The sequence below is a fragment of the Mus musculus genome, chromosome 14 (assembly GCF_000001635.26).
Source record: "Mus musculus strain C57BL/6J chromosome 14, GRCm38.p6 C57BL/6J".
Taxonomy (NCBI): domain Eukaryota; kingdom Metazoa; phylum Chordata; class Mammalia; order Rodentia; family Muridae; genus Mus; species Mus musculus.
In genome coordinates, this window is record NC_000080.6 from 16,485,168 (window position 1) to 16,512,500 (window position 27,333).

General features: G+C 43.5%; 1 protein-coding gene across 4 annotated transcripts in view; it reads right to left on the bottom strand.

The window, feature by feature from the left end:
• The window catches only part of Rarb (retinoic acid receptor, beta), a 651,493-nt gene that overhangs the window by 54,329 nt on the left and 569,831 nt on the right, over positions 1–27,333 (bottom strand). For all 4 annotated transcript variants that reach the window (NM_001289761.1, NM_001289760.1, NM_001289762.1 and 1 more), the window contains one exon: positions 23,767–23,908. In NM_001289761.1, coding sequence (NP_001276690.1) covers positions 23,767–23,908 — 142 coding nt within the window. The remainder of the gene's footprint in view (positions 1–23,766; positions 23,909–27,333) is intronic.

The window sequence follows — 27,333 nt, forward strand, 5'->3', positions numbered from 1 at the left end:
ACTTACTCCAACCCCAGCCCCTCTTCTGGCTGTCCCATCTCTGACCTTCCACATGCTGAGTCACAAGCTTCCTCCCTCCTTTCTCCACTGGCCAATCCCAAAGCTTTCCCTATTCTCAGCATAACCCATTTAAGAACTATTTTATGTGCATGAATGTTTTGCTTGTGTGTATACAAGTTCACCTCGTGCGTGCAGCACCCACAGAGGTCAGAAGAGGGTGTTAGACCCCTGTAACTGGGGTTACAGGTGGTTGTAAGCCCATGTGTGGGTGATGGGAATAACCTGACTTGTAACTATGACAAAGTCTGCTGTTGTCTAGTTTAGCCCATCTTCACTTTAGAATGATTTTGCCAGGCACATGGGACCAGATTGTGTGTGATTTCATTGCTACTTGAGCCTAGCACACAGCACAGAGCTTGCTCTGCACCGTGCTGTCCCTCTGCCTGGAATACATCCTCTAACACAGTGGTTCTCAACCTTCCTAATGCTTCCTAGCCCTTTAATATAGTTCCTCATGGTGATGACCCCAACCCTGAAATCATTTTTGTTGCTATTTCACAACTGTAATTTTGCTACTATTATTAAGTATGATGTAAATATCTGATATGAAGCAGGATATCTGATATGCAACCCTTGTGAAAGGGTCCTACGATCCTCAAAGGCGTCACGACCAAACAGATTGAGAACCACTGCTCTAATGCCTCTGTTTCACCCATATTTCAAGGTCCACCTTCGCAGACACCCTTTTGTGACTGCCTTGAGTTAGTCAATTGATCACTAATGTTCTACTCTGTATTTCCCTGTGTCCTCCATGACAGCTGTATTGTACAGCAGTGATGGTACCAGACCTACTGCTGTCATCAGCCCACCAGCTTTACTGCCTTGAGTTCCAAGATCACAGAGACTCTTCTTTCTACATTCACTCTCAGCAGAAACGTTGTCTCGGATAGAGTTCTCATAACAGATACTGGTTGCCTGGAAAAACTCAAACATGTGAGTGTGGAAAACTGAGTCTTGAGAGCTTGAGGAGGATAAGGTACATTTTCTCTCTATCCTGAAGCAGGGGAGGAAGAAGTAAGCTCTCTCATGTCTGGGAGCTTGCTACTGAGGACAGCAGGTCTAAGGCTGGTAGCATCTTCCTGCAGAATAATTTTATGTCAATTTGACACAAGTTAAGGTCATCTAAGAGGAAGGAACCTCAACTAACCAGTACCCCGAGAGCTCCCAGAAACTAAATCACCAACCAAAGGGTACACATGATGGGACTCATGGCTCAAGCTGCATATGTAGCAGAGGATGGCCTAGTTGGTCATCAATGGGAGGAGAGGCCCTTGGTCCTGTGAAGGCTCTATGCCCCAGTATAGGGGAATGCCAGGGCCAGGAAATGGGTGTGGATGGGTTGGTAAGCAGGGGGAGGAAGGAGGGGGTAGGGTTTTTTTTTTAGAGGGGAAACCAGGAAAGAGGACAACATTTGAAATGTAAATATAGTAAATATCTAATAAAAAAAGAAAAATGCCTCTATAAGGCTATATATATATATGTGTGTGTGTGTATATATATATATATATATATATATATATATATATATACACACATATATATGTACATATATATGTGTGTGTATGTATATATGTGTGTATATATATGTATGTATGTATGCATGTATGTATGTGTATATATATATGAAACACAAACCTATAAGGCATTTTCTTCTTAATTAGTGATTGATGGGAGAGGGCCCAGTCCATGGGTAATGCTGTCCTGGGCTGGTGGTCCTGAGTTCTATAAGAAAGCAGGCTGAGCAAGCCATGGTGAGGATATCAGTAAGAAGTGACCCTCTATGCTCTATGGCTTCTACATCAGTTCCTGACTCCAGGATCTCACCATGCTTGAGTTCCTGCCCTCACTGCTTTTAATGATGAAGGATTTTCTAAAACTTTGAGTGAACAAAACCTTTTCCTCTCTAGTTGGTCATGATGTTTCATCTCAGCAATAGCAACCCTGATTAAGACAACCTTCTTACATAATCCTCTTCTTTCTTCTCATAATCAGTTTCCTACTGAGTGGAGAGGACCCAGACTTCCACTCTGTCTATCCCCTACGAGGCACAGTACACCTTTGCATTCTTTGTGTTGGCTGACCTGTGCTGTAGAAAGACAATCCAGTATCCAGGGCTTGATCTTTCTACAATGGGAAGATCTCGGTGTGCTGCTCTGTGCTGTTTTCATCCACTTATCATTACACATGCATGGACTTTTTTGAAGACTTTTTTTCAGATTATGTTATGATGTTATGGAATAAACTAAAAATGAAAAGAATTCACATAAAGTATGAATTGGATTTTGACCCACAGAGTCATAAAGAAAGCCTATTTAAGATGTACACAGGAGAGGAGCAGGAGGATGCTGGGCAAGAGAGCTGGCTTCTTATGTTTGGTAGTCTTCGGGGAAGGCCTCTGAGCCTCTTAAGTGCGAAAGGCCTACTTTTTCAGCGTAACCTCAGTGCCTCATCTCTTTTCTAGCAGGGTGGAGATGGGGCTTATCAAGGCTTACTGTAATTCCTCATGGAGTAAGGGTCTGGTCAGGGTGGTGAGATGGCTCTGCAGGCAAAAGCACTTCTTGCCAAGCCTGGAGACTTGCATTTAATCAGACCCACGTGGCATGTCAGGAGAAGAACTGGCTCCCCAGGTGGTCCTGTGACCCCCCACCCCCAGGCTGATCTCTGACTTCCAGCCCAGCACTATGACATGCATATTGACTCCCAACATACACACATTAATAAATGTGACTTAAATTGTTGTTCTAGAAAAAGAAAGGTCCTGATCAAATCATCTTTCAGATTGTACTTTTCTAACCTTCACTTTGAAAGTGCCTGTTTCCTCAGGGTGATTTTTTTAGGTAGGTGAAAGTGAACATTTATGCTAGGTGCTGTACTAACAGCACATTTCTCCAAGACCATTGGAACTTTTCCTGATGGCTAACACCCCAACTCTCTGGAAGTATGTTCTTATCAGCCACACTATGTGGGGGTGGGGGAGAGGCCCTGTTCCTTAGTCCTGTTAGCAAAATGCGGCTTGAATACACTGAGAGTTCTCCTCACATTTTAAACAATGCTCCTCCTACTTACAATAATGCTCCTCCTACTGAGGACAGGGCAGCAAAGCACCACAGATACAGCACTAACCAGCCCTGGGCATAGCCAGGACATGATGCAGAATACTGGAGAGGCAATTTTCAAATTGTGCTTTATAAAGGAAGGGGAAGGAGAAATTTTCCTTCTCCAGTTGTTAAAAATGGTCCATTCAACAAACAAACAAACAAACAAACAAACAAACAGAAAAACAAAGCCATGTGGGAATGTGAGGACAGAGGGGCCACCACACTCATTGCTCAGGCTTTCTGCTTGGGCCTCTCTGGATTCTCCCTCCTCACAGGGACGTAAGCAGCAAGGCGTTTTAACATCATGTCTAGAAAATTTCTAACGCCTTCTGCAGGACCTCATAGAATACACAGAACAGTTTTAGCTCTCCTGGAGGTTGCTGATTGTTTATTTTATAGCTCAGCTGGTAAGAAAAGTTCTCCTAAGAGCAGGATTCTTGTAACAAAGAGACCTTCCCCACCTCGACTGGAATCAATATGATCAGGATGAACTTAAGCCATAACTGTGGGGAAGATGGTGGCACTGACCAAGTCATTTTAGATCCTGTATTCCAGATGTACTAGATAGGAATTTCAGCCTTTCCTACCACACTGGCAAAGGCAGCTGCTTCTGCCATGAAGGAACCCCACTGTGGCAAAGCTTACCTTGCACCACCATGGAACTTTGGGTTTGAAAAACAAAAATCTATTTGTAGAGATTTTATTCACCTGAACATCAACTAGAAACAGAGACAGAAAGCTAATCACGTTCTTGGCTATCCCTGGCAGCTCTTACTGGGAACCAGTAACATTCTCAACATGTAGGTCCATGCAGGTCCTGATTCCACCATATATCGAATATTGGTTTTCTGAAGAAAGTTTTGACAAACTCAAATGTTTCTGTGTGTACAATACAAGCCCTGCTGACCACAGGAGCTTTTTAGGCAGTGCCATAAAATTGTGGGCTCTTTACACTGGATTCTAATGAGCTGTTCACCAGTTCCTTACCCAGGGCCCGGGATCAGCCAGATCTTACCACTTATCAATACTCCAACATGCCTCAAGATGTGCTCAGGTGCAGGAGGATCACATACCCCAGTAAAAGAGGTCCCCTAAGATCCCAAGAGGAGCAGTGCATGTATGAATATGAGAAGAAAGTGCAATTTCTCATGGAAGGTTTTACTGACTGCAATACAAGATGTTATCCTCTTATTTGAGATTTCAAAGTCTGGAGGAGATCTCCCAGGCATGGGGCCAACAACCTCGGTGTTCACATGTGCAGTCGTGACATGGTAATGTGACCACCAATGGTCACCCCAGTTGATGGTTAATCTTCACTGTTATTGTTATTGGGCTTAAAATTCATTGTGGAAACATACCTCTGGGCTTGTCTTTAAGAATGTGGGTTGGACCCTCCTATATGCTGGAGTTTAAGATGGACTAAAAAAGAGGAGGTAAACTGAGAAGCAGCATCCAATATCTCCGTGCTTCCTGACCAGCTGCCTCTAGTTCCTATGGATGCCTTCCCTCTGTGATGTATTAGATCCAAACTGGGAGCCAAAATGAAGAGTATTTCTCGTTAGATGTTTGTTCACAGCGATGAACAAAGTAACTAACATACATCCTAGGTATAGGCACAGCAAAACCCTGAGTGTCACATTCTGAACTTTGATCAGAATGCTTGTTAACACACTAGACATGTGTGGGTATGTCCATGCCCGGTGCACAGATCTCTTCTTTGCATTAACAATCTGCTGCTCTGCAAAGCCAAAGCTCAATAAAATCTCATTTCACATTTCATCCATCCTCCCTAGGAACTGTCAGAGCAGCAGGAATAGCAGAAGGCAGCTATCTGCAGGTAGAGCTCACACACCAGTTTGCTATGGACTCATGAGTCGCTTGCTCACACTGGTAAGTTTGGACAGGAGTTGATGATTGGGGCACCCTCTAGTTTCATGGAATCTTATCTAGTAGAGAACTCCAAGACAGCTGGCTGGGCCTTTGGATAAGTTTGAAACTGAAAAGGGTAGGGAAAGTTCCACAGTAAGAGTAACCACATGGCTCATCCTCTGCAAGCAGCCCTTCTGTCCTGAGCACTCAAGACAAGAGTTCTGCACTGTCCAGGTGAGGCAACCCAGTGCTTGAACTTTAGAAGAGCCACATCCTATCCTCCTTGCCAGACAGACATCAGAAAGATGCTTTCTCTGCAGCCTCAGTACTGACAAAATTGAGGCACGTCTTTGCTTCTAAGGCATTTTAAGCTTAATACCTGTTTGCAGTTCTTGATGGTTCTGCTGCTTTGTTTCCACAAATGCTCCTGATCAAGAAAAGAGGGTGATGAGTATATGTGTAGTAAGGGTGATGAGTATATGTGTAGTAAGGGTGATGAGTATGTGTGTAGTAAGGGTGATGAGTATATGTGTAGTAAGGGTAATGAGTATATGTGTAGTAAGGGTGATGAGTATATGTGTAGTAAGGGTGATGAGTATATGTGTAGTAAGGGTGATGAGTATATGTGTAGTAAGGGTGATGAGTATATGTGTAGTAAGGGTGATGAGTATATGTGTAGTAAGGGTGATGATTATATGTGTAGTAAGGGTGATGAGTATATGTGTAGTAAGGGTGATGAGTATATGTGTAGTAAGGGAGGCTGTGGCTGCACAGTGTCAGGAACCATGCAGACTGGCCTAAGTAGACTTGTTCCAAATAACTTCATGTAGTTTGTTAAAGGAAATGATGACAGGTAATTGAAGGGATTTGTCATGAGCTGGAGGTTAGTGCTAAGGCCTGTACAGTTATACATAAGTAGCCACCAGAGTAAGGCAAGCCAAAGTGTCATCCTGACGCCTACCTGCTCTAACTCTACCAGGATTTCCACCTACAAGACGTCTCTTCTCTCTCTTATAGAATTGTTTCAGAGCCAACTTCTCTCATTGCCCTTTTTCTTTCTACCTATCCCTATCCTCTTGGGCCTTGAGCATGATAGGTGAGTGGCCTTTCACTAAACTATTCCCAGAACCAATTTCTAACAATGCAAGCTGTTGCCAAGACTATAGGTTGCTCCCTACAAACTGAAAGCATTCTCTATTATTGAACATGGGTAAATTGAGATGGTGCCTTTTAAGAGCCTTTACCCCCATGTGCCAGAGTCTTTGGTAGAAAGGTACTTTGCACACTAGAAAAAGAGGAAAGAAATGTAAACAGCAATCCAGCCACAAACCCTTTGATCTACAATGCTGCCCTACCTGTAGGATATTCTAGGGCAATGGCCCAAAGCTTGTGGGAATAACCAACCAATATCTTATTTGACTTAAGGTTCACTTAACAAGATGGAACCTCTACCAGTACTGCTTGGGTGACCAAGAATTTGAGACTAGATAGCTCAGAGACCTAGGGGGAAACCAAATTCTACTGGTTTAAAAAATATATAGTAAAACATGATTCCTATGGACACCGAGGCATCACGAAGCAAATGAGAGCAAATTGCTCCCTGTTTCTGTTTCCCAGGGCTGCCATAGCAAGGTGTCACAAACTTTTCCACTCACAGGAACAGATATTCTGCTATATTCATAGGTCTGTGCTTTCATCAGCCATCATGAGAGAAGCTTCCTTCTGCAGCAGATGGGAAGAAATACAGAGATCCACATTCAAACAATATGCAGAAAGTTAGAGACCTCAGAGCAACCAATCCTAAATGGGAGGTCTCAATGTAATTTTTACCTCAGAGCTCAGGGAACTCCATGGAAGAAGAAAGAATGCAAAAGCCAGAGGAAATAAAGGACACCAAGAACACAAGCTCTCTAAATAACCATGACCAAAGCTCATGAGAAGTCTGGAGACTCAGGCAGCATGCATAGGGCCTGTACAGGTCTGTTCCACATGCACTCCTTGACTAAAAGGAGAAGTGGACACATGTCCCCATCCTTAACCAGAAGAAATCTCCAATTGATAACCACTTGCAAATGAAATTTTAGTTTGCTCCAAGGGAGTCTCACTGTGGAAACAAACTACTCTTAAGGGCAGGCTGCATGCCTAGAAGCAGATGGCCAGCAAGAGTGGACTCAGAGGCAGTTTTGGAGGTTCATTGTCTCATAATGCCAGGTCAGAAATTTTCCTTTTTAAAAAAGAGTTAATATTTAGTTTATTATAAATAATATATTATTTATATATTAATGATAATATGTTATTATATAGTTATACAATACACAGATTTTTCTTTTCTCTTTTTGGCCTGCTGGTCCTTTGCATATATATTATGGCTTCCAGCTCAGTGTTTTAATGTGATTCCTGAGTTTGTGTACAGTGTGTCTGTGTTTCTTGTGCCTTTTCTTGGGCTCTTTTTCCTTCTGTTTGTCTGTTTGTTTTATGGTATCATGATATGTTAGTTTGGTTTTATCATATTATATTTTATTTTTATCCCTTAGAAAAAATAAGGGATTTTTGTTTGTTTTCAGTGAGAGACAGAAAGGGGTAGATCCGGATGGGAGGCAAGATAGGGAGGAGCTGGGAGGAGCAGAAGGAAGGGAACTCATAATCAGGCTATATTACGTGAGAAAAACAAGATTAAGCTCATTTAGTCAAAGTCACTCTTATTTTGGTCTGCAAAAGACCTAATACTCCTGAGCCTATAGTCTCATCTATGTTAAAAAGCAACACAAGTCCAGGGTGAGCTACATTTTAGACAAAACAAATTTCTTGTTTTTCCTGCACCGAAAATGACTGGGGTATGGCTAGGAGAGAATTATGTTTAAAACATCTAGTCCAAAGTTGAAATCATAAGGTCTCTGTTAAATTATCACATGTCAAGACATGTAAGCCAGTGTTACTATGTACAAACTGGGCATAGAGGACAGCTTCAGTAGTGAGCTGTAAATACATCTGGCACAGAACCAAATTCTCATAGCCAGGGTTTAAATTATAAAAGAAAAAAAAAAACTTAAGGAGAGTGAATTGAGTGCAGCAGGGGTTGGCAAACTTCTTTTATGTAGAGCCAAATAGTAAATGCTTTAGTCCTTTGCAGACTAACAGCTTTAGCACAAATCCTCAGTCTCACCTCACAAAAGGGAAATATCAGTAGAGGATACAAAAAGGAGCATGCATGGTTGTGTCCCAGTGATGATTATGGCCAAAACCTGGTGGGTCTGCTTAGGTCAGCCTATTGAAGCCACTGCCATGGCTTGCTACAGTGAGATCAGTGTGAACAATACTATAGATCACACATGGTTTGGATGCATCCCCAAGGGTCCATGTAGTGAGAGTCAGTGGGGCAACATGGGAAATTTCAGGCCGTATGGTGATTATTCAGGATCCTGGAGATCTGACATAGCTCTTGTGAGCCTTCATTACATTTCATAACACAGTTGTTATGATAGCAAGTCTGGCTTGTTCTGGCTCCTGGTCTTGCATGGTTGATCCCTATTTTAAAGCCACCATGACGAGACAATGCCAGCTGTCATAAAGCCTTTACTGCAACTAAGCTCTAGGAACTAAACCCACAGAACTGTGAGCTAGACAAACTTCTTCTTCCTTCCTTTCTTTCTTCTTCCCTTTTATATAGTATCTATTTATTATAGCATTTATTTATTATAGTATACATGTGTGTGCATGGTTTACTGTGTGGGTTTGTGTGCCATTGTGCACATCTGAAGGAGATCAGAAGACAACTTTGTGGAGTCTGTTCTTCTTTTCTGCCTTTACACAGGCTCTGGGGATCAAACTCAGGTCACCAGACTTGCCCAGCAAACACCTTTACCCATGGGCTCATCTTGAGCATCCAAACCTATGTTCTTTATAAAACCTTGCCACATTCTACCCTTACACTAATGGATGACAGAGGCATACACAGGCTACCCACAGATATCGAGATATGAAGGAATGGACAGAGTCCATGTTATAGGAACAAAGAATCAAGGCAGAAAGAGATCTGCAGAGCTTTCCAGCCAAATCACTGCCAAAAGATTACTTGAAGTGTTAGAAAATCAGGAAAACTGAAATTCTACTTTAGATTAGCCTGAACTCACCTCAGTTCCTAAGACTGGTGTTCATACAGCATAACTAAGAAGATTTAGCATTTTGAGATACGTTTTCTAAGCCCTATTCATTTTTACAAATGTGGGAATAATTTGTATGTGCTTTCTATTTACCTTTTCTATGACAACAGGGTGAGCTTTTCTTAGATGAAAAACAAACATTTCTTTTATCATCAGTCTTAGGAAAATGCAAATGAAAACCACAATTGCTGCACACCTAATATTGTCTAAGATTAAGAAACCAAATTCCAAGCTTGGCAAGGTGTGGAGAAACTGGAATACTCCCACTCTTGGTGGGATGCAAAATGGAAATGACATTATATATAGTCTAGTTGATCACCTTTTATTCAAATTAACATGTCTCTTCTATGACTGAGTAATTCTATTCTTGGGTAAACTTACAAGAAATAAGTACCTATACTCCCTTCCCCCAAAATATATCAGATACAAAGATGGCAGCTTTATTCATGATAAATCCAAATGGAACCCCCCCCCCAGTATCAATTAAAGTGAAAAGCACAAAGATGTTAAGTAGACTATTACTGAGTACTGTATACAAAAAGTAGTATACAAAGAGTTTATACAAGGGTTGGAGGGATGGTATGGGGTTTAGAGCATGCACCACACTTGTAGAGGACTTGACTTTGTTCTAACACCTATGTTAGATGTCTCACAACCACCTATAAGTCCAGATCCCAAGGGATCCAACACTTTCTTCTGGCTTCCCTCCATACCTGCACTCAATGTGTATACAGAACAAATCAAGGACTATAGTATGGTCCACACCGGAAGCATTCAAAACTGCAAGTGAAATGGAGCCTTAAACCATAGACAAGGACACAAGACAGGGAGACAAAAATTCCTCCTGAGTAGGGTGCAGTGCTCCAGCCAATAATCTCTGTGATTTGGAGGCTGAGGCAGAGGATTGAAAATGCAAAGCCAGTCTTAGCAGTGTGTTAGGTATTAGTCTCCGTTACGCAGTGAGACTTGGTCTCAGAAGAGCAGAGGGGAGAGGGCGAGTACTTGCTTTGCACATGAACAGGTCTAAGTTCCATCCCAACCATAAACAGCACCTGAAGAAACTATTTAAGGGGAGAAGCTCTAGAGACATGACGCCATGTTCTTGGAGACAGCTACTACCCTACAGGACAAGGAGGTGTGGCTCCCCTGGCCCCTTTGTGGCTGTAGTGGGAGGTGTGGCTCCCCTGGCCCCCTTTGTGGCTGTACTGGGAGCTGAGACTGACAGTGTACAGCTCCCCACAAGGCTCCTAGGTGTTTCTTTAAAGGCAAGATCCTCTTTCTCAGGGTAACACCATTCTCAGCTCCATCATAGGGATTAGTTTTTCTTTTTAATCTTCATGAAAATGCTATCCCAGAGTTCCACAGAATATTTATCCTCCTTTCTGAACTTGTGCATTCAGTACAATGTATCTTTTTTTTTTTTTTTTTTTTTTTTTTTTTTTAATATTTTTTATTAGGTATTTTCCTCATTTACATTTCCAATGCTATCCCAAAATTCCCCCATACCCTTCCCCCCACTCTCTTTTTTTTTTTTTTTTTCATTTTTTTTTAATTAGGTATTTAGCTCATTTACATTTCCAATGCTATACCAAAAGTCCCCCTTACCCACCCACCCCCACTCCCCTACCCACCCACTCCCCCCCTTTGGCCCTGGCGTTCCCCTGTACCGGGGCACACAAAGTCTGCGTGTCCAATGGGCCTCTCTTTCCAGTGATGGCCGACTAGGCCATCTTTTGATACATATGCAGCTAGAGTCAAGAGCTCAGGGGTACTGGTTAGTTCATAATGTTGTTCCACCTATAGGGTTGAAGATCCCTTTAGCTCCTTGGAGTACAATGTATCTTATCCATAAAGTTGGTTCTTTTCCACTGCTGTGTGCATCACAACATTTGACATGTCACAGTGTGTGAATATCTCTGTGTGTGTGTGTATATGTGTGTGTGTGTGTCTGTCTGTCTGTGTGTGTGTGCATGCATGTGTTGGTATATTAGGCTATTCATTTCTTTTGTATAGATAGCTAGGAGTAGCATTCTGTCATATTTGACTTTAGAGAACAAAGCCAAATGGTTTCGTTTGATTTATATTTCCTCCAGCCACAAATAAGGTTTCTGTTGATGTCACCTCTCACCAACTCTCCCCTTGTAGGTCTCTATAGGGTAGTTTCAACTGATGACATAATGTTATTATAAGGAACACATAGCCACCGAGAAGATACTATTAATGCCTTCTAAAGACCATCCTGAGGACTGTGGAGAAGGCCATTTCCAAGTGTCTGTTGGTCCAGGATCCCAGCAGGAGCCCTGACAGTCCTCTCCCTAAGCTAACCACCAGCAGCATGAGTTACTGGGGACACGTACACATGAGGCAGTGATGTTTTTGTCTTCAGGGAGTTCAAAGTTCACAGGCTCCACAGCCAAGTTTCCACTCAGTTGAAAATTGTTCCTACACACAGGCAACAAATGGGAACCTCAACATTGCACACTTGATTCTCCATCAAACCTGGACCTTCCCGGTCTATTGGTCTTCTCTGAGAAAGTATGCTACTAAATCACTCCATTTTGAACAGGCAGTGAAATTTCTCAGTACTGTTTTAATATTTACTGTTGCAAAATCAAAATACAGTTAGAAATCAGATTGAGTGATGGGGTATGTCTTGTCCCCACAAATAAAAATGGACAATGGTGATATAGTCCTATAATGTAATATTTCTGTCCTACAATCACCTTGAAAATAAAACTTTCTGCTTTATTAAACCATGAAGGGAGGGTACACAGGTAAAATGCATTATGGGGCATTCAGGAGGAAAGTTCTCGTGAACAAATGCAGTGCTTGCTTTCCCTGGTTCCAATATTGAACATGCCCACCGCTGCTCCACCAGCTCTTCAGGTAATTGCTCAATTCTGCACTCTGGCAGGAAAGGCAGAGTATAGGAGAAGCGAGCTGAGATAATCAATATTTTACAGTGGCAGGAGGAAGGGCTAAGGCTGAGTGTGGTGTGCTTCAAGAGGAGACACTCTAGACTGCTCTGTGCATGGCTTTATTGAGCAATTAAGTTGCCACCCTCCAGAGAGCTGCTGTCATCTGAGGAGGTACTTCTGGGCTTCTTTCACCCCCCTCCCCCAGAACCCAGGGGCCAAAGGAGAACTCCTGGTTGCTACTTTCATGGAGGTGTTTGTTTCCAAACACAGGCCATCTGCCAGCTATTTTTGAAGCACTTGCATATTTGCCCAGCCAGCTCTCTGTGCTGAGAATTATATTTGGTCACAGGGGTTTTTATCAACGTCTATTTAGAGCAGAATGAAAAATAGCTCAAGATGAAATCAGTGTTTCCAGCCAAGATTATGAGCTGCTCCTTCCTTCCTACAGGGTGGGCATTTGGTCTCCTTCTCTTTTCCCTCTCCTATTCCAAAACTGCCTGCTGCCTTTCTTTAGAGTGTCCAAGTTTAACTGGTACTACTTCCTTAGCAGAAGTATACAAAATATTCGTGTACCTAAACAAATTATAGATTTAACAATGTGCTGGGTTGGCATGCAGGTTTAAGTGGAGGCAAGTGTGTCCTGTGGGAACCAACTGAATGGTGCTCTCTGTTGCTACCCACCATGGAATGAGTACCAAGACATCATTTCCTACGGGAGCTTCTGGAGGAACAGGAGAGACAAAAGTGGCTCAATGTATCAGTGAAGTTTAATATTTTCTTGAACTCACATTTTATTTGAAATCTGTGTGATTTAAATCTCCAGCTTTTGGGAAGATGAGTGAAAACCTCCTAAGTGAGAATCTCTAGTTTGGAAGCTTGCTTTCTTACCAACCTATTCCATGTTCTGCTAAGTGCAAGGTCCTGGGCCCAGACTCCCCAGGTTTAGAGCCAGCATAGTGGCAACAATGGGAGGGTGTCACTTGCCTGTCTGACTGTTTCTCTGGGGTTTGAATGCCATCTCAATAGAGGTGTCACTAGTTTTCATTGCATCACAGAGAGGAGGCAGTAACCCATGCATGCCCCCTGTTGCCTGCAGTTGGATCTACTTGGACCCTTGTTCACAACACAGGGTGGAGGCAGCCCAGAGAGAAAGCAGGGGAAAACACTGCAAGAAGAAAACACAGCACAGACTTTGAGGCTATAGTAAATACGGGACGCATTGAGTTGTGGTGTATGTCATGAGGCAAGAGGGTGGCAGGGTGTCAAGATTAGCTTCTTCTGGACACCCCTCAGCGGCCGCACTGGGATCTCCTCATGTAGAGATACTTGTGACTGATCTGTGAGTCACGAGGAGTTATCAGTCCTGATACAGCATCAGTTGGTTTCGGGTGGAAGCTCTGTCATGGCTTAGGAGTACCTACTACCTCTCTTTGTGAGTATAGAGCTAAACCTTTGGGGGCAAATTTCAGATTCAAGAGAAGCTTTTCCTTTGAGTACATGGCCTGTGGGGTAGCCCAGAGCATTTGCTGCTCTGTGTAGTCACAGCACTGCTGATGGCACGTGCTACTCAGTGGTGGCCAGGTACACCAGCACCATGGCAGGAAGAATAGAAGATGGCATTGATGCTTAGCTTAGTTCTGTTTTTAGCATCTGCCTCGTTTCACTGTCTACCCCTCCTCACAACAGCCACAAATCTGATCTTATCTTCAGGCTATAAATGCCCCAAAGCCTGAGGCCCAAGATATTATGGAATTTGGCAAGGTTACATAGATCTGGGTTTTGAGTGTGACCTGAACCCAGTCTGCCCAAGAGTCTGCTGTATGATGTCACACTGCCAGGTTGCTCCTGGGAAGGTAGAGGCATGCTGCAACTGGATGTCCCCTACAGGTCTCACATTGCATCATCTGTTCACTTGATGTTGTTCCTGCACTGATGTTCAGCCCCTGTACATATGCACCTACTCTGTTCCTTGCTTATATTAACTATCATGTGACCAAATCCTGAAGGTCCAAAAAAGGTAAGACCTGGGCCAGAGAGATACAGAGAGATATCTCAGAAGATTGGGTATTAGATGTGCAAGTATAAGGAACTGAGCTTGATCCCCAGCATCCCTTAAAAGGTGGCACTGAATTGTGTATGGCATCCCAATGCTGCATATATGTCATCACAATCCCAAAGCTGCATGTATGGAATCCCAGTGATGCATCTATGTCATCATCATCCCAATGCTGCATGTATGTCATCATCATCCCAATGCTGCATGTATGTCATCATCATCCCAATGCTGCATGTATGGCATCATCATCCCAATGCTGCATGTATGGAATCCCAATGCTGCATGTATGGAATCCCAGTGATGCATCTATGTCATCATCATCCCAATGCTGCATGTATGGTATCATCATCCCAATGCTGCATGTATGGAATCCCAATGCTGCATGTATGGAATCCCAGTGATGCATCTATGTCATCATCATCCCAATGCTGCATGTATGTCATCATCATCCCAATGCTGCATGTATGTCATCATCATCCCAATGCTGCATGTATGTCATCATCATCCCAATGCTGCATCTATGGCATCATCATCCCAATGCTGCATGTATGGCATCATCATCCCAATGCTGCATGTATGCCAGGAGCATCCCTGGGGCTCACTGCCTAATTAGTCAAGCTAAATTGTAAGCTCTTAGTTCAGTGATGGATCTTATCTCAAAAATAAGATGGAGAGCAATTGAGGAAGACAATCAACATACACCTATGGCCTTCACATGCATGTTCACATGTACCCCATACACATGTGTACATACATATACGAACACACAGAAATTCATGCTCAGATACCATTCATTCTCAAGTTTGCAATTGCTCTGAAGATGAAGAAGGCTCTGTAAGACAAAGGCAGCCCTGTGAGGAAATAGCCAAGGAGTGAGAACTACAGATTCTAGCCCTGGGACCTCTCAGTACATACACCAGGACTCCTCAAACACTAATACTTCTAGGACCATCTTCCTGGTATTTCACAGAGTAACACTTCTTACAGTTTTGTCTCCAAGTGACTTTATTTACTAGTTACTTAAAATGCAGAGGATGTGTGTGCATGGCCACTGTAGGGAAGACAGTATTATCATTTGCCATAAGTAGAAAAAATCAGGTTTTTCAGATCAGATTAATTGTTTAGTTTTGCAAGTAAAATTTTATTGGAAGAAAACCACACTCAAGATACAAGAGACTCCAAGGGTTCTGCCAAGCCTAAAATACTTACTCTGTCACACTTAAGAAAGTTTGCAGGCTTCTGAAGTAGATCCAACCAGTCTCTGTTAGGCTTTGATACCCTCCTCTGTGTGTTACTGAGATCAGGAGAGACCAGGGAGGTATTAATTAAGGTTGTCCAAGCATTGTTGAGACTGAAAGCTTAAATGAGGACTGCACAGGGAATAAGGCTCTCTATGGGACCCGAAGCTCTTCCAGGCAAGTCAGAGCCTTCAGTTACTATGTAATTTTGTGCAGAGACTGTGGTTAGAGAAACACTGTAGCAGTTTCTTAGCTTCAAGACACCATAGTGGTAACCTGGTGATTTCAGGAATGGATTCCCACAGGAAGATGAGAGACAGGAGAAGAACAAGCCAGAACTGCATCACCTGAGAAGTGAAGTGTGGCTAAAAGAATCTTGAACATTGGAAACCACCAGTGTGGCTTCAGGAAGTGTGACTGCTAACTTTCCTGTGGTGGTGCCTGGATGTGGAATCATCTCAGAGGCACCCCTCTGGGTATAAGGGTGTGTCTAGTGGGGTTTGCCTGAGGTGCAAGTGGGCAGTACCGCCGTCTGAAGGGAAGTAAATACCAATCTAAAGAGGAAAAGAGACGCTATCTGAAGGCCAGCACTCCTGCCCCTGCCTTCTGATTGGCCGGGATGTGAGCAGTCAGCCTTACACTTCCACCATCCCAGGGGAAAGCAGCTCCCTTCACACTGGCTTCCCTGCCTGATGAATTCTATTCTCTTAGACTGAAAACCAAAATAAACCCTCTTCCACTGAGTTGCTTCTTGTCATGCATTTAGTTATAGCAAAAAGAAAGGTAATACAGTCTGGCCTCTGGACCTCAGAATACAGAATCCCTCTTCCTGTCCGTTGTCCCACCCTGGATGACCCACAGTTCCCAGAGTTGCATTTTAGATACACGTTTTAGTAAGGACACTCAGTGCCCTTTCTGGGCAGCAGGCTGCATTAATATCCTCCCCTAGTGCTTTCTCATGCAGCTGACTGCATGAGCAGTCCTGGGGAGGAGAACCAAGTGTGGATAACAGGTTCCTGCAGAGGGAGAGGGAAGGTACCAATCCAGCCAAGAGAGGATGGTGGCAGAAGGGATGATAGCTCAGCATTCACAGTCAGGTGGTAGGTTTCACACTACCTGAGAGACTGATGACAGACCACACTTCATTCTAACTGACCTAGGAAGAGATACTTGGAGCTGGGTTCTAGGACACTCAGATACTGTCCCATCATCTGGTTATACATTTTGGTAACTCTAGGCAAATGAGCCTTGGTGAGCAGGAGCCAGGGAAGGCAGGCATTCCCTTTAGAAATGAGGCTCATAAGTTTTGCTTTTGGCACTTTAGCAAAATATTTTTGGGGCCGTGCATCTACCCAGTTTTTCAAAGATCTCCCACAAAGAGAGGCTCTCACTTTGATCTCCTAATGCCTCATCCAGGTTGTGGTTATATCCACCAGCATGAAGCTGTCATCTCCCAACAAATGGAAAGAAAATGGCTGTTTCACACCTATTGTACAGCAAGCACAACATTAAATGCTCACACCTGTGCTCCACAGGGCCCTGTAATGTGGCAGAAGAGTCCTCATGTCAGAGCATCTGGGGCAGAAGGACAGCTAAAGAGCTGCCTGCTCTGAACAACTCAAATCCCAGGGGCTTTCTCACGCTCTGGCCTGCTGTGTGGTACGAGTGCCCATTCCCCTAAGGTGGAGCTGAAGCAAGTGCCCGCTCTCAGGAGAGACCAGCAGTGGTGAGACTCTTGTAGGTAGAGTTACAGGAACTTGGATGCTTCCTTTAGTCTGAGAGTCACCTGCTCATGACCTAGTGTGTGGGGATGGAACCCTGCTCAGACAGAATGTGCAGTTGTACTTCCAGGGCAGTCGTAAGCTGGCATCACATCCGTCTTCCAGCCTGTCACTTACTTTTAGGTTATGAGTGGGGATCAATGGGTCATGGAGCAAAATGTGAGGGATAGTTATGGCACCTCTGCTGAGTGCAAAATCTGCAAAGGCAGTTAAGCTGGGGTGAACGAGGAAATAGAGGAAAATTAGAAAGACATTATCACCCTGATGATGATCTTCATGGAAATTCCTGAGTACACAGGGAAACTTACCCTATGATTTTCCTTGTTATGAAGTCTGTGAGACCGAGTAGGTGGGCACCCATAAAATTTGTAGAGCAGCCGAGGCGATTGTGCTTGGGGTAGAGGCCCTGGGTCCAAAGGGTTTGTTATAATGAATTAGCACAGACTCTCAACAAAGATGCTTGGAGAAGCTCTTGGTGGAAGCAGTGTCTGAGGTAAACATTTTTATTCCATCAGCCTGCCTTGGGGATGGTTATACCTACTACACATGCATGTTGGCATTTAGAGACTTTGTAAGGGACCTTTTAAAAGTTCAACATACCTCAAATGAGAAGGTGTCAATGAGTGTTTAGGGACTGTTAAATGTGAAGATCATTTGCTTGTTCTTTTATAAATTCACTCAAACTGCCACATAAAGAGGAGGAGGAAGAAGAGGAAGAGGAAGAGGAGGAGGGGGAGAAGGGGAGGAGGAGGAGGAGGAGGAGAAGGAGAAGGAGGAGGAGAAGGAGAAGAAGAAGACCCAACAATAATACTATGACATAGACACTAAACACCATTTTTTTTTTTGTGAACAAAATCAAAGATGTTTTGCCCCCTACTCAAGAGCACAGCTACCTAATCATAAACAGGCAACCAAGGGGTAGCCTTCATCAAGCTGCAGGGGAGGGGAGGGGAGGGGAGTGGGGGGAAAGAAAAGGGGAGGGGAGGGGAGGGGAGGGGAAGGGAGGGAAAGGGAAGGGGAGGGGAGGAGAAGGGAAGGGAAAGAGAAGGGGAGGGGAGGGGAGGGGAGGGAAGGAGGGGAGGGGAGGGGAAGGGAAGGAGGGGAGGGGAGGGGAAGGGAAGGGAAGGGAGGGGAGGGGAGGGGAGGGGAAGGGAAGGGAAGGGAGGAGAAGGGAGGGGAGGGGAGTGGAGAGAAAGGGAGGGGAGGGGAGTGGAGGGGAGGGGAAGGGAAGGGAGGGGAGGGGAAGGGAAGGGAAGGGAGGGGAAGGGAAGGGAGGAGAAGGGAGGGAGGGGAGGGGAAGGGAAGGGAGGGGAGGGGAAGGGAAGGGAAGGGAGGGGAAGGGAAGGGAGGAGAAGGGAGGGAAGGGAGGGGAGGGGAAGGGAAGGGAAGGGAGGGGAAGGGAAAAGGGGAGGGGAGGGGAGGGGAGGGGAAGGGAGGGAAAGGGAAGGGGAGGGGAGGAGAAGGGAAGGGAAAGAGAAGGGGAGGGGAGGGGAGGGGAGGGAAGGGAAAGAGAAGGGAAGGGAAGGGAAGGGAAGGGAAGGGAAGGGAAGGGAAGGGAAGGAAAGGGAAGGGAAGGGAAAGGAAGGAAAAAAGAAAAAATCAGAAAGAAGAAATGAAGTACAGTCTGGGATCAGCACTATAGGATTTGCTGTCTACAGAAGACATGATGTCACATGTATTTTTGGCAGTTTTGGAGATGAAACCAGTGTCTCAGGCATACTAGACAGAGCTTTTCTCCTGAGCCACACACTTCTATTTTTTTTTTTTTGATATATGCTAAAAGATACTTTTCCATGCTTTGGCTCTCTTATTTGGGCAAATTAAATCTCAGTCTTAATCTGAAGGGGCTGGCATAAGACATACACCAGTGACAACAGACAACTGTGTTCACAGAGGGGCATATGACACAAATCAGACCAACGGACCACAGCCTGGACTATGATCATGATCTGAGTCTGTCTCTCTGTCCCTCTGTCTCTCTATCACTGTTTCACTCATTCACTACTTCCCCCCTCTGTCCCTCCTCCAGGAAGACAAACCTGGAGCTGCTTGTGGCCATCTTTGTCAGCCACAGGAAAGAGCTTTCTAACTAGGAAGGCAACAGCAGCACACAGCATTGATGAAGATAAAGGCACACAAGCCCTTTAGGCCATAACTCACATGGACTTTCTGTGATATATGCTGATTTTCAGCTAAGCTACTCTGAGTTTCTGTCACTTTCAGTCAAGGGCTCTCTTTTCTGTCAGATGTCTCCCAGGGCTCTATTTTCTACATACCAAATCCAAGATCTCTTGGTTCATAATAGCTTCTGCATCTCACAATTATGGATGCAATGACTGTACTTATCTCAGGCACTTCTGGGATCACTGGGTAGTATCTCGCCCAGTGACTCTAACAAATCAATAAGTTCCATGGTTGGGTCTGAGTAGGAGTATCAAAGTTGAAAAAAATGGGTGAGGAGAAGAGCTATGCTTGAGTTGGAGACGTGGTTCTTCTTGCATAGGAAGAGATGGCAGGCATGAGCTGTTCGCCTTTCTGAGTTGATGTGCTTATGTGTCAGGCAAGTGAAACCAATCTCTAAGATCCTTTTTCAGTTCTAACATTCCAGAAGTGTCTATTACTCCAGGCTCCTCTCCAGTATTATGGTGTGGTGTAATTGGTTACAATTCTCATATTTGTCTGCTTCCTTTTGTTTCAACTTAAAAAATACTCTATTAGACTAATTTCTGCATTTCAAGTACTTATTTCCTCTCCAATTTCCTTCTAAGAAAAACATTTATTTTTGTGTAGTTGGACATAACAATCCCATTTTCTTCCCATTTCTATATTTTTAAATCTAATTAAGGTGATAAGTTCCTTGAGAGTTGAAGTTGGGATTTTCCTGTGTGTGTAAACATTATTATTTTTTTTAATTACCAATTAAGCTGCCAATTTTGACAGAGAAACAGGATATGGGTTTTAAGTAATATAAGCAGGAAATGGATCTCCAGCTCACACAAAATAAATACAAAACTACTGATTTTTCTCCTAGTTCACATCTGATTTACTCATTTATAACCTTAATCCGAGTTGAAGTTCTCCCACACAAATACAAAGGACCTCCATGTTGATAGGATCAGAAAAGGAGCATCAGGTGATCTGCCAAGTGTCATCCATGTAAATGTCATGGCATGGGTGTCAAACCAAAAGACCAGAACATCAGGTGACTCTCCTGGTATCACTTATGTAACTATCATGGTCATTTCAGGTCAGCAGGCCTTTCTCGGCAGGGAAGAAGGGTCGGTCCTAAGATAATTGAACATCAGCTTCCCAGCTCCACAGTTCTTGCTCACTAGTAACTCACTCCATTTGGAGAGATCAAGTAGTTGAATAATAAGTGGCCACATGATCTTTCCTGTACAAATAGAGCTTCCCAGGGGGAATGGTCTGCACAGAACCTTTCTGACTGGCCGCCTAGCCCAGGATTTCTCCTGGGGACTCTATGTATGAACAGGACTTTAGCTCCAAAGTCCATAATGGGTATCTCTTGGTAAACATAATTGAATGATGTGGAGGTAGTGGCCATAGGGTTGGCTGGCACTGCAATACAGGGCTGCTGTTAAAGCTTGTTTTTGATCATTGGTCACCTGCTTTTCCATTAGAAGGCCTGCCTTGTCCTGTATATGACTCCACATTGTGCTTGCTTGCTTTCTGTCCACATGCTTTGGAAAGGAGAGCACATCTGTCCCAGCAATCTTAGTTTTGAATTCTCTTTCCTTTTTTTTTCCAATTTTTTATTAGATATTTTCTTCATTTACATTTCAAATGCTATCCCGAAAGTCCCCACCCTCCCCCACCCTGCTCTCCTACCCACTCACTCCCACTTCTTGGCCCTGGCATTCCCCTGTACTGGGGCATATAAAGTTTGCAAGACCAAGGGGCCTCTCTTCCCAATGATGGCTGACTAGGCCATCTTCTGCTACATATGAAGCTAGAGACACAAGCTCTGGGGGTATTGGTTGGTTCATATTGTTGTTCCATCTATAGTGCTGCAGACCCCTTCAGCTCCTTGGGTACTTTCTCTAGCTCCTCCACTGGGGGCCCTGTGTTCCATCCAATAGCTGACTGTGACCATCCACTTTTGTATTTGCCAGGCACTGGCCAGCCTGGCAGCACACCTAGAAGCTCTAGAACAAAAGGAAGCAAATTCACCGAAGAGGAGCAGATAGCAGGAAACAATCAAACTTAGGGCAGAAATCAACCAAGTGGAAACAAAAAGAATTATTCAAAGAATCAACCAAACCAGGAGCTGGTTCTTTGAGAAAATCAACAAGATAGATAAACCCTTAGCCAGACTAACTAGAGGGCACAGGGATGGTATCCTAATTAACAAAATCAGAAATGAAAAAGGAGACATAACAACAGAACCTGAGGAAATCCAAAACATTATCAGATCCTACTACAAAAGACTATACTCAACAAAACTGGAAAACCGGAATGAAATGGACAACTTCCTAGACAGATACTAGGTACCAAAGTTAAATCAGGATCAGATTAATGATCTTAACAGTCCCATTTCCCCTAAAGAAAGAGAAGCAGCGGGGCATGCCTTTAATCCCAGCACTTGGGAGGCAGAGGCAGGCAGATTTCTGAGTTCAAGGCCAGCCTGGTCTACAGAGTGAGTTCCAGGACAAGCCAGGACTACACGGAGAAACCTTCTCGAAAAAAACAAAAACAAAAGCAAAAACAGAAAAAAAAAAAAGAAAGAAAGAAAGAAAGAAAGGAAGAAAGAAAACAAAAGAAATAGAAGCAGTCATTAATAGTCTCCCAACCAAAAAAAGCCCAGGACCAGATGGGTTTAGGGCAGAGTTCTATCAGACCTTCAAAGAAGACCTAATTCCAACTCTCCTCAAACTATTCCACAAAATAGAAACAGAAGGTACTCTACCCAATTCATTCTATGAAGCCACAATTACTATGATACCTAAGCCACACAAAGATCCAACAAGGAAAGAGAACTTCAGACCAATTTCCTTAATGAATATCGATGCAAAAATACTCAATAAAATGTTCTCAAACCAAATCCAAGAACACATCAAAATGACCATCCAAGTAGGCTTCATCCCAGAGATGCAAGGATGGTTTGATATACGGAAATCCATCAACGTAATCTACTATATAAACAAACTCAAAGACAAAAATCACATGATCATCTCATAAGATGCTGAGAAACCATTTGACAAAATCCAACACCCCTTCATGATAAAAATCTTGGAAAGAGCAGGAATTCAAGGCCCATACCTAAACATAATAAAAGCAATATACAGCAATCCAGTAGCCAACATCAAACTGAATTCTCTTTCTTGAGACTAGCCTAGGTACATTTAGTGAACTGAGTATTGTGGTCAAAATGGACAGCCTAATATTAACCATGTTAATCCTATTCCTGAAGAGTAGAAACCCAAGCAATGAGGTCAGGGAAAGTTACAGGAAACAGTGCTAAGAAGTGTATGTGTGTCTTCTGAAAAATAGCTATCACAGTACCTGGGCTGCTTGGTAGCAGAAGAAGCCAGGCACCACTAGAGCAGTGTCACTAGGTGTGGGGCTCTCTTTCTTTAGTCCAGGCTCCTTCCTAAGGTTACAAAACAGTCCTTGGTTCACGCATAGCTCTTCTAATGTACAGTAAAATCATGAATGGGTATCTGACTTCTTGCCCCATGCTCTTGATGGACAAAGGCATCTCTAGGTTCCCCTCGTAGCAGCTTGCCTAGTGACTCATCTGCAATGAGCCTTCAACATCCCCTGAGGGATGGAATGAAGGAGAAGTAGCAGTGCCTTCCATGTCTCAACTGGGACGCATCTCTGAGATATCTTAGGGCTGCTGTCTGGGTCATTCACCTGGAACTCATCCCGATGTTGCTTTAGGCCTGATGGCTGAACGATTTGCCATCACATTCTTTTCTATGTAGAAGCATCAAGGAGAAAATGCAAACAATGGAAAATATGTATCTATAACATACATCTACACTAATGCAGCTACAGTCAACTCCCTAGTATCAGATGTTTATGGTCCAATAGGCAACTTTTAACTCATTTAAGTATTTTTGTCATTCCCACTTTTGTTGGGAAGGAATAGTTTAGAAGAGAAAAGCTAATTCAACTTAAGAAAAATTTCAGTGTGCCCCGTGCCCAAATCCCTCTATAATAAGTGTGCAGCATGCCTCCCATCTACAAATAGGCAATCTGTACTTCTGCAAGTATTATGGCTTTTCGTTTCCTTCATTCTCATGCTACAGTATGTCCACTGCCAGGATGAGGATACAGAGGAGCCATGGCCTCACTGTCTGTCAGCTAGGGAGCCCCACTAAGTAAAGAACCCTTCTGGAATTTATAATCACAACACCTATGACTTGGTTTTCACCAACAACCACTCAAGTTCGTCAGAGAGACTTTATGGTTCTTTCATCATGTCATCTCTTTTTATACCTGGCCATGGTAGCGTGCCATTCCTGTCACATCTGAATGTCCTATGTTAACACTCTTGATGATTGAATCTTAGAAACTGCACACATAGATGTAGAAATAAGTAAAGAGAAATCCCACTCACACTCTTTGGACATGCCCACTTCAAAGCACTTCTGCAGGCGGCAGTACTGGCATCGGTTCCTAGTGACCTTGTTAATGACGCAGTTCTTATCTCGATGGCAAGTGTAGATCATGTTCTTCTGAATACTTCTGCGGAAAAAGCCCTGCAAGCAAGAAGATGAGCAGATAAATAGCTAGCTTCATGAGAGACCAGAACCCACCTTGGGATGCACCCTGGGCTCAGTCTGCTGATAGAGGAATGGCTACAAAAACTAAAGTTAAAACCCTAGCCCCCAGGTTTAGAAACACAGTTCAGTGGCTAAGAGCACTTTTGTTCTTGCAGAGGATACAGGTTCTGTACCTGGCACTCACACCTGGCAGCTTACAACTGCCTATAGTTCCAAGGGGCTGGGACACTCTCTTCTCACCTCCTTAGCCCCAAAGACTCTTCCACTCAAAACTAGAGATGGCTGCTAGTGTCTCACTAAAACAAATATCAAGTTAATTTGCTTGGAAAACATCAGACAGAGCTGGAATCCATGCCAGCTTAGTTAAAGTACCTACCTACCTACCTACCTACCTACCTATTATCTATTTGAATTTCTCTCATATTATCCTTTGAGCCAGCTTTGCAGTTAGTCTCCTCATTAAGAAATTAAATACAGTTTTTATTTTACTTTATTTACATGTGTGTGCTGAGTGTGTTGCCATTGTTTTAAACTTCCCGAGAATGCTTTGATAAACTCAGCAACATATTCTGAAACTGTGCCAAACAGTAATGAAATGGGCAAACTTTATGTTCAAAAGTAGGGGCCGTATATCCTCTCTGTCCCCTCTGTTACCATGGTTAATAGAGTGCTGCTTGTTCAAATCAACATGAGGATGTAGCAGGTGATAAATGCTCTTCTGTTATCTTCACTCTCTTCTTTTTGCATGACAGAGAATTGCTGCCCTGAGTATTAAAAGTGTGGGTCTCTACCTGAGCAGTTGCAGTGGGATTAACAACCACTCTACAAACCATTCTCTCAAAGGCAGGAAATATGCTGAACAGTCTTCTCGTGTGGGCAAAACCTTGCCTGCAGTTGATTACCACGGCAGAAGCCTGACTAACTCCCACCAATGCTCACTGACTGTGAGCCAAGAACTCTCACGGAGTGCGTGCTGCTCATGATTTTCACACAGGTGCCCTAGGATTTGAAAAGTCTAAATAAACATATGGTTGTTGGCAAGGTTTTACTGTAAGGGCCTGGGAATCTGGTTTAAGACTAAACCAGAGCTGTCAGAAGCCCCTATACACACATTATTTCAAGAAAACATGGCTTATTTTTCTACCTTCGGTGTTATAAGAATGATCAGAATAGAAAACAACAGGTCACCAGTGTTCTAGAATCTGAGAAGTGTGTACTTTTGTGGCAGGACACCTTTCTCAGAATACTACATGGCACCTCTGGTTCTCAGAGGTACCAACTCGACATTAAAAGAAAAATCATTATTCCTTGACCAAGAACACGGTAGAGACAATAGTCTTTGTGTGTGTGAGGAACAAAAGAGGCAGGAACTCAGGCACCTTTTTCATTTATTAAAACCCAAATATTCAGTTTGGCAATGTTTTAGAGGCTAGGGAGCACAGAAAAAGAACACCATGATATTCAGGGAAATAAGAGAGAACTGGAGAACTTTATCCATCACTAATTGCCCATCAGTATGGCTCAGAAACAATGACCGAAACCAAATACGACTTCTTAGTTTTCCAGATCAGACTTTGGCTGGGTGTCAGCACGTCTCAGTTTCAGGAAATCATTTCCAGCACGGCAGAACCCTTGCTGACTATGATACATGCTGGGAGGTATTTTGATCTGTGTGTTGGGTAAACAGAGACTGTCTGTGATTCATGTGGAGTTTTATGTCAACCACATCTTTGCCTTCCTTCACTGCCATCCTACACAAACCTCACCCCTGCTAGAGACCTCAGCTTCCAGGACTGTGTGTGGATGAGGAGGGGCACAGAGCCCCAGGCCACTGACAATTTAATGGTTTTTTATATGATGCTTTAAGATCAAGATGGAATTGTTTTAGCTCTGGCTTGCTTGAGGATCCAGCACCATAAACATAACCCAGTGAGCCAATGCTCAGATGAAATCTCATGCCCTGTTGATAGTAAGTTTATGGATGGTTCAGAACCCTGGGATGCCCATTCCTTGCTGAGACAGAATATGAGTTAATATCAGGGGCATATCAGCATTTAATAAGAGTTTTCTTTTTTGAGAAATTCTGAGGGAACTCATATTTCTTGTGATTTAAAGCCACATATATGTCTAACTCAAAATCAAAGGCCTCATACGATTGGCCTTCGGTATTAAAAATGGGCTTTAGAGATTCACTTATAATATTTCTTGAAGCAAGTTGATAGTAAACACTCATAGGGCAAAGACCAAAAGGTTGATTATGAGAAGATGAAGAGCTGCTTGTATCTGGGACAAAGTCAGAAGAGGGCAGGCCCAGCAGAGAGCGTGCCTTGCCCTGGGAGTCAAGACCCTGCCAAGAGCCTTCTCACTGTCCCTGGGACATAAGTTTGTCACAACCTTGTACAGCTGAGCTCTCATAGCCTCAATCAGGAACTGGAGGACACACTGATGTGGTCTTCTGCTCTTCTCCAGCTGCCCATACTGGGTTACAAATTCAACACTTTACCAGACAGTGGAAAGCAAGATGGCTAAGAAAGTAGTACTGTCAGGAGACCAAGGAGAGAGACATCTTCCACCAGAATGAGCAGGAGTGGAAGTTTTCTATACTATCTAGAATCTTAAAGGACAGTAAGGACTCCAGTGGCACTTATGGTCACCTCAGAGTCATAACATGGCCTATAGGGAAAGCCTTCAGGTGAATATCTATGGCAGCCGTGAAGCTGGGACCCTTTTGTTGTGATCCAGGGCTAGCGGCTCAGACTTTAGAATGCAGTTTTTTGACCCCAAGTCTCATACTTTTAACCTTACTTTACCCAGATATCCCAGGAAGCTGCCATGAATACCTCACCAACAAAGATTTTTATACTGAGATGCATAAACATGCTAAGATGCTTCTTCTCCTAGCAGCTTTGGTATTCCTTCTTGAAAGCTTCAGTCATTCAAGAAAAGTTGAAGTATTAAGCAACAGTACTGTCTGCTTTCAAGGTTTCATGGATAACATGAGGAGTGCCAATGGTGGGCCTAGTCAAAGCCTACAGAGTCCAAAGACATGATGAATTTTCCTTTATGGGGCAGTAGGACCACCGTCATCTCTGGTACCCAAGTCTTTATGCTATTGACAAAGGCCTGGCAGGGAGGCTGGCTTCTGTAACTGCAGCAAACACACTAGTGTCATCACAGTGTTCACTACAGCTTCCTGGAATGATGGCAGGTAATTGGATGAGGTGAGAGAGAATGTCAAGAAAATGGCTATTTGATCCCTGGAAGGTTAGTGTATGCTAGGGTTATGACAGAATTTGACACATAGTAGATGTTCAATAAATAATTATTGATTGAATGAATGATGATGTTCAAGTTATAACCAGAGTATATAGGATAGTTTTGTATTCATACCTCAGTTCATT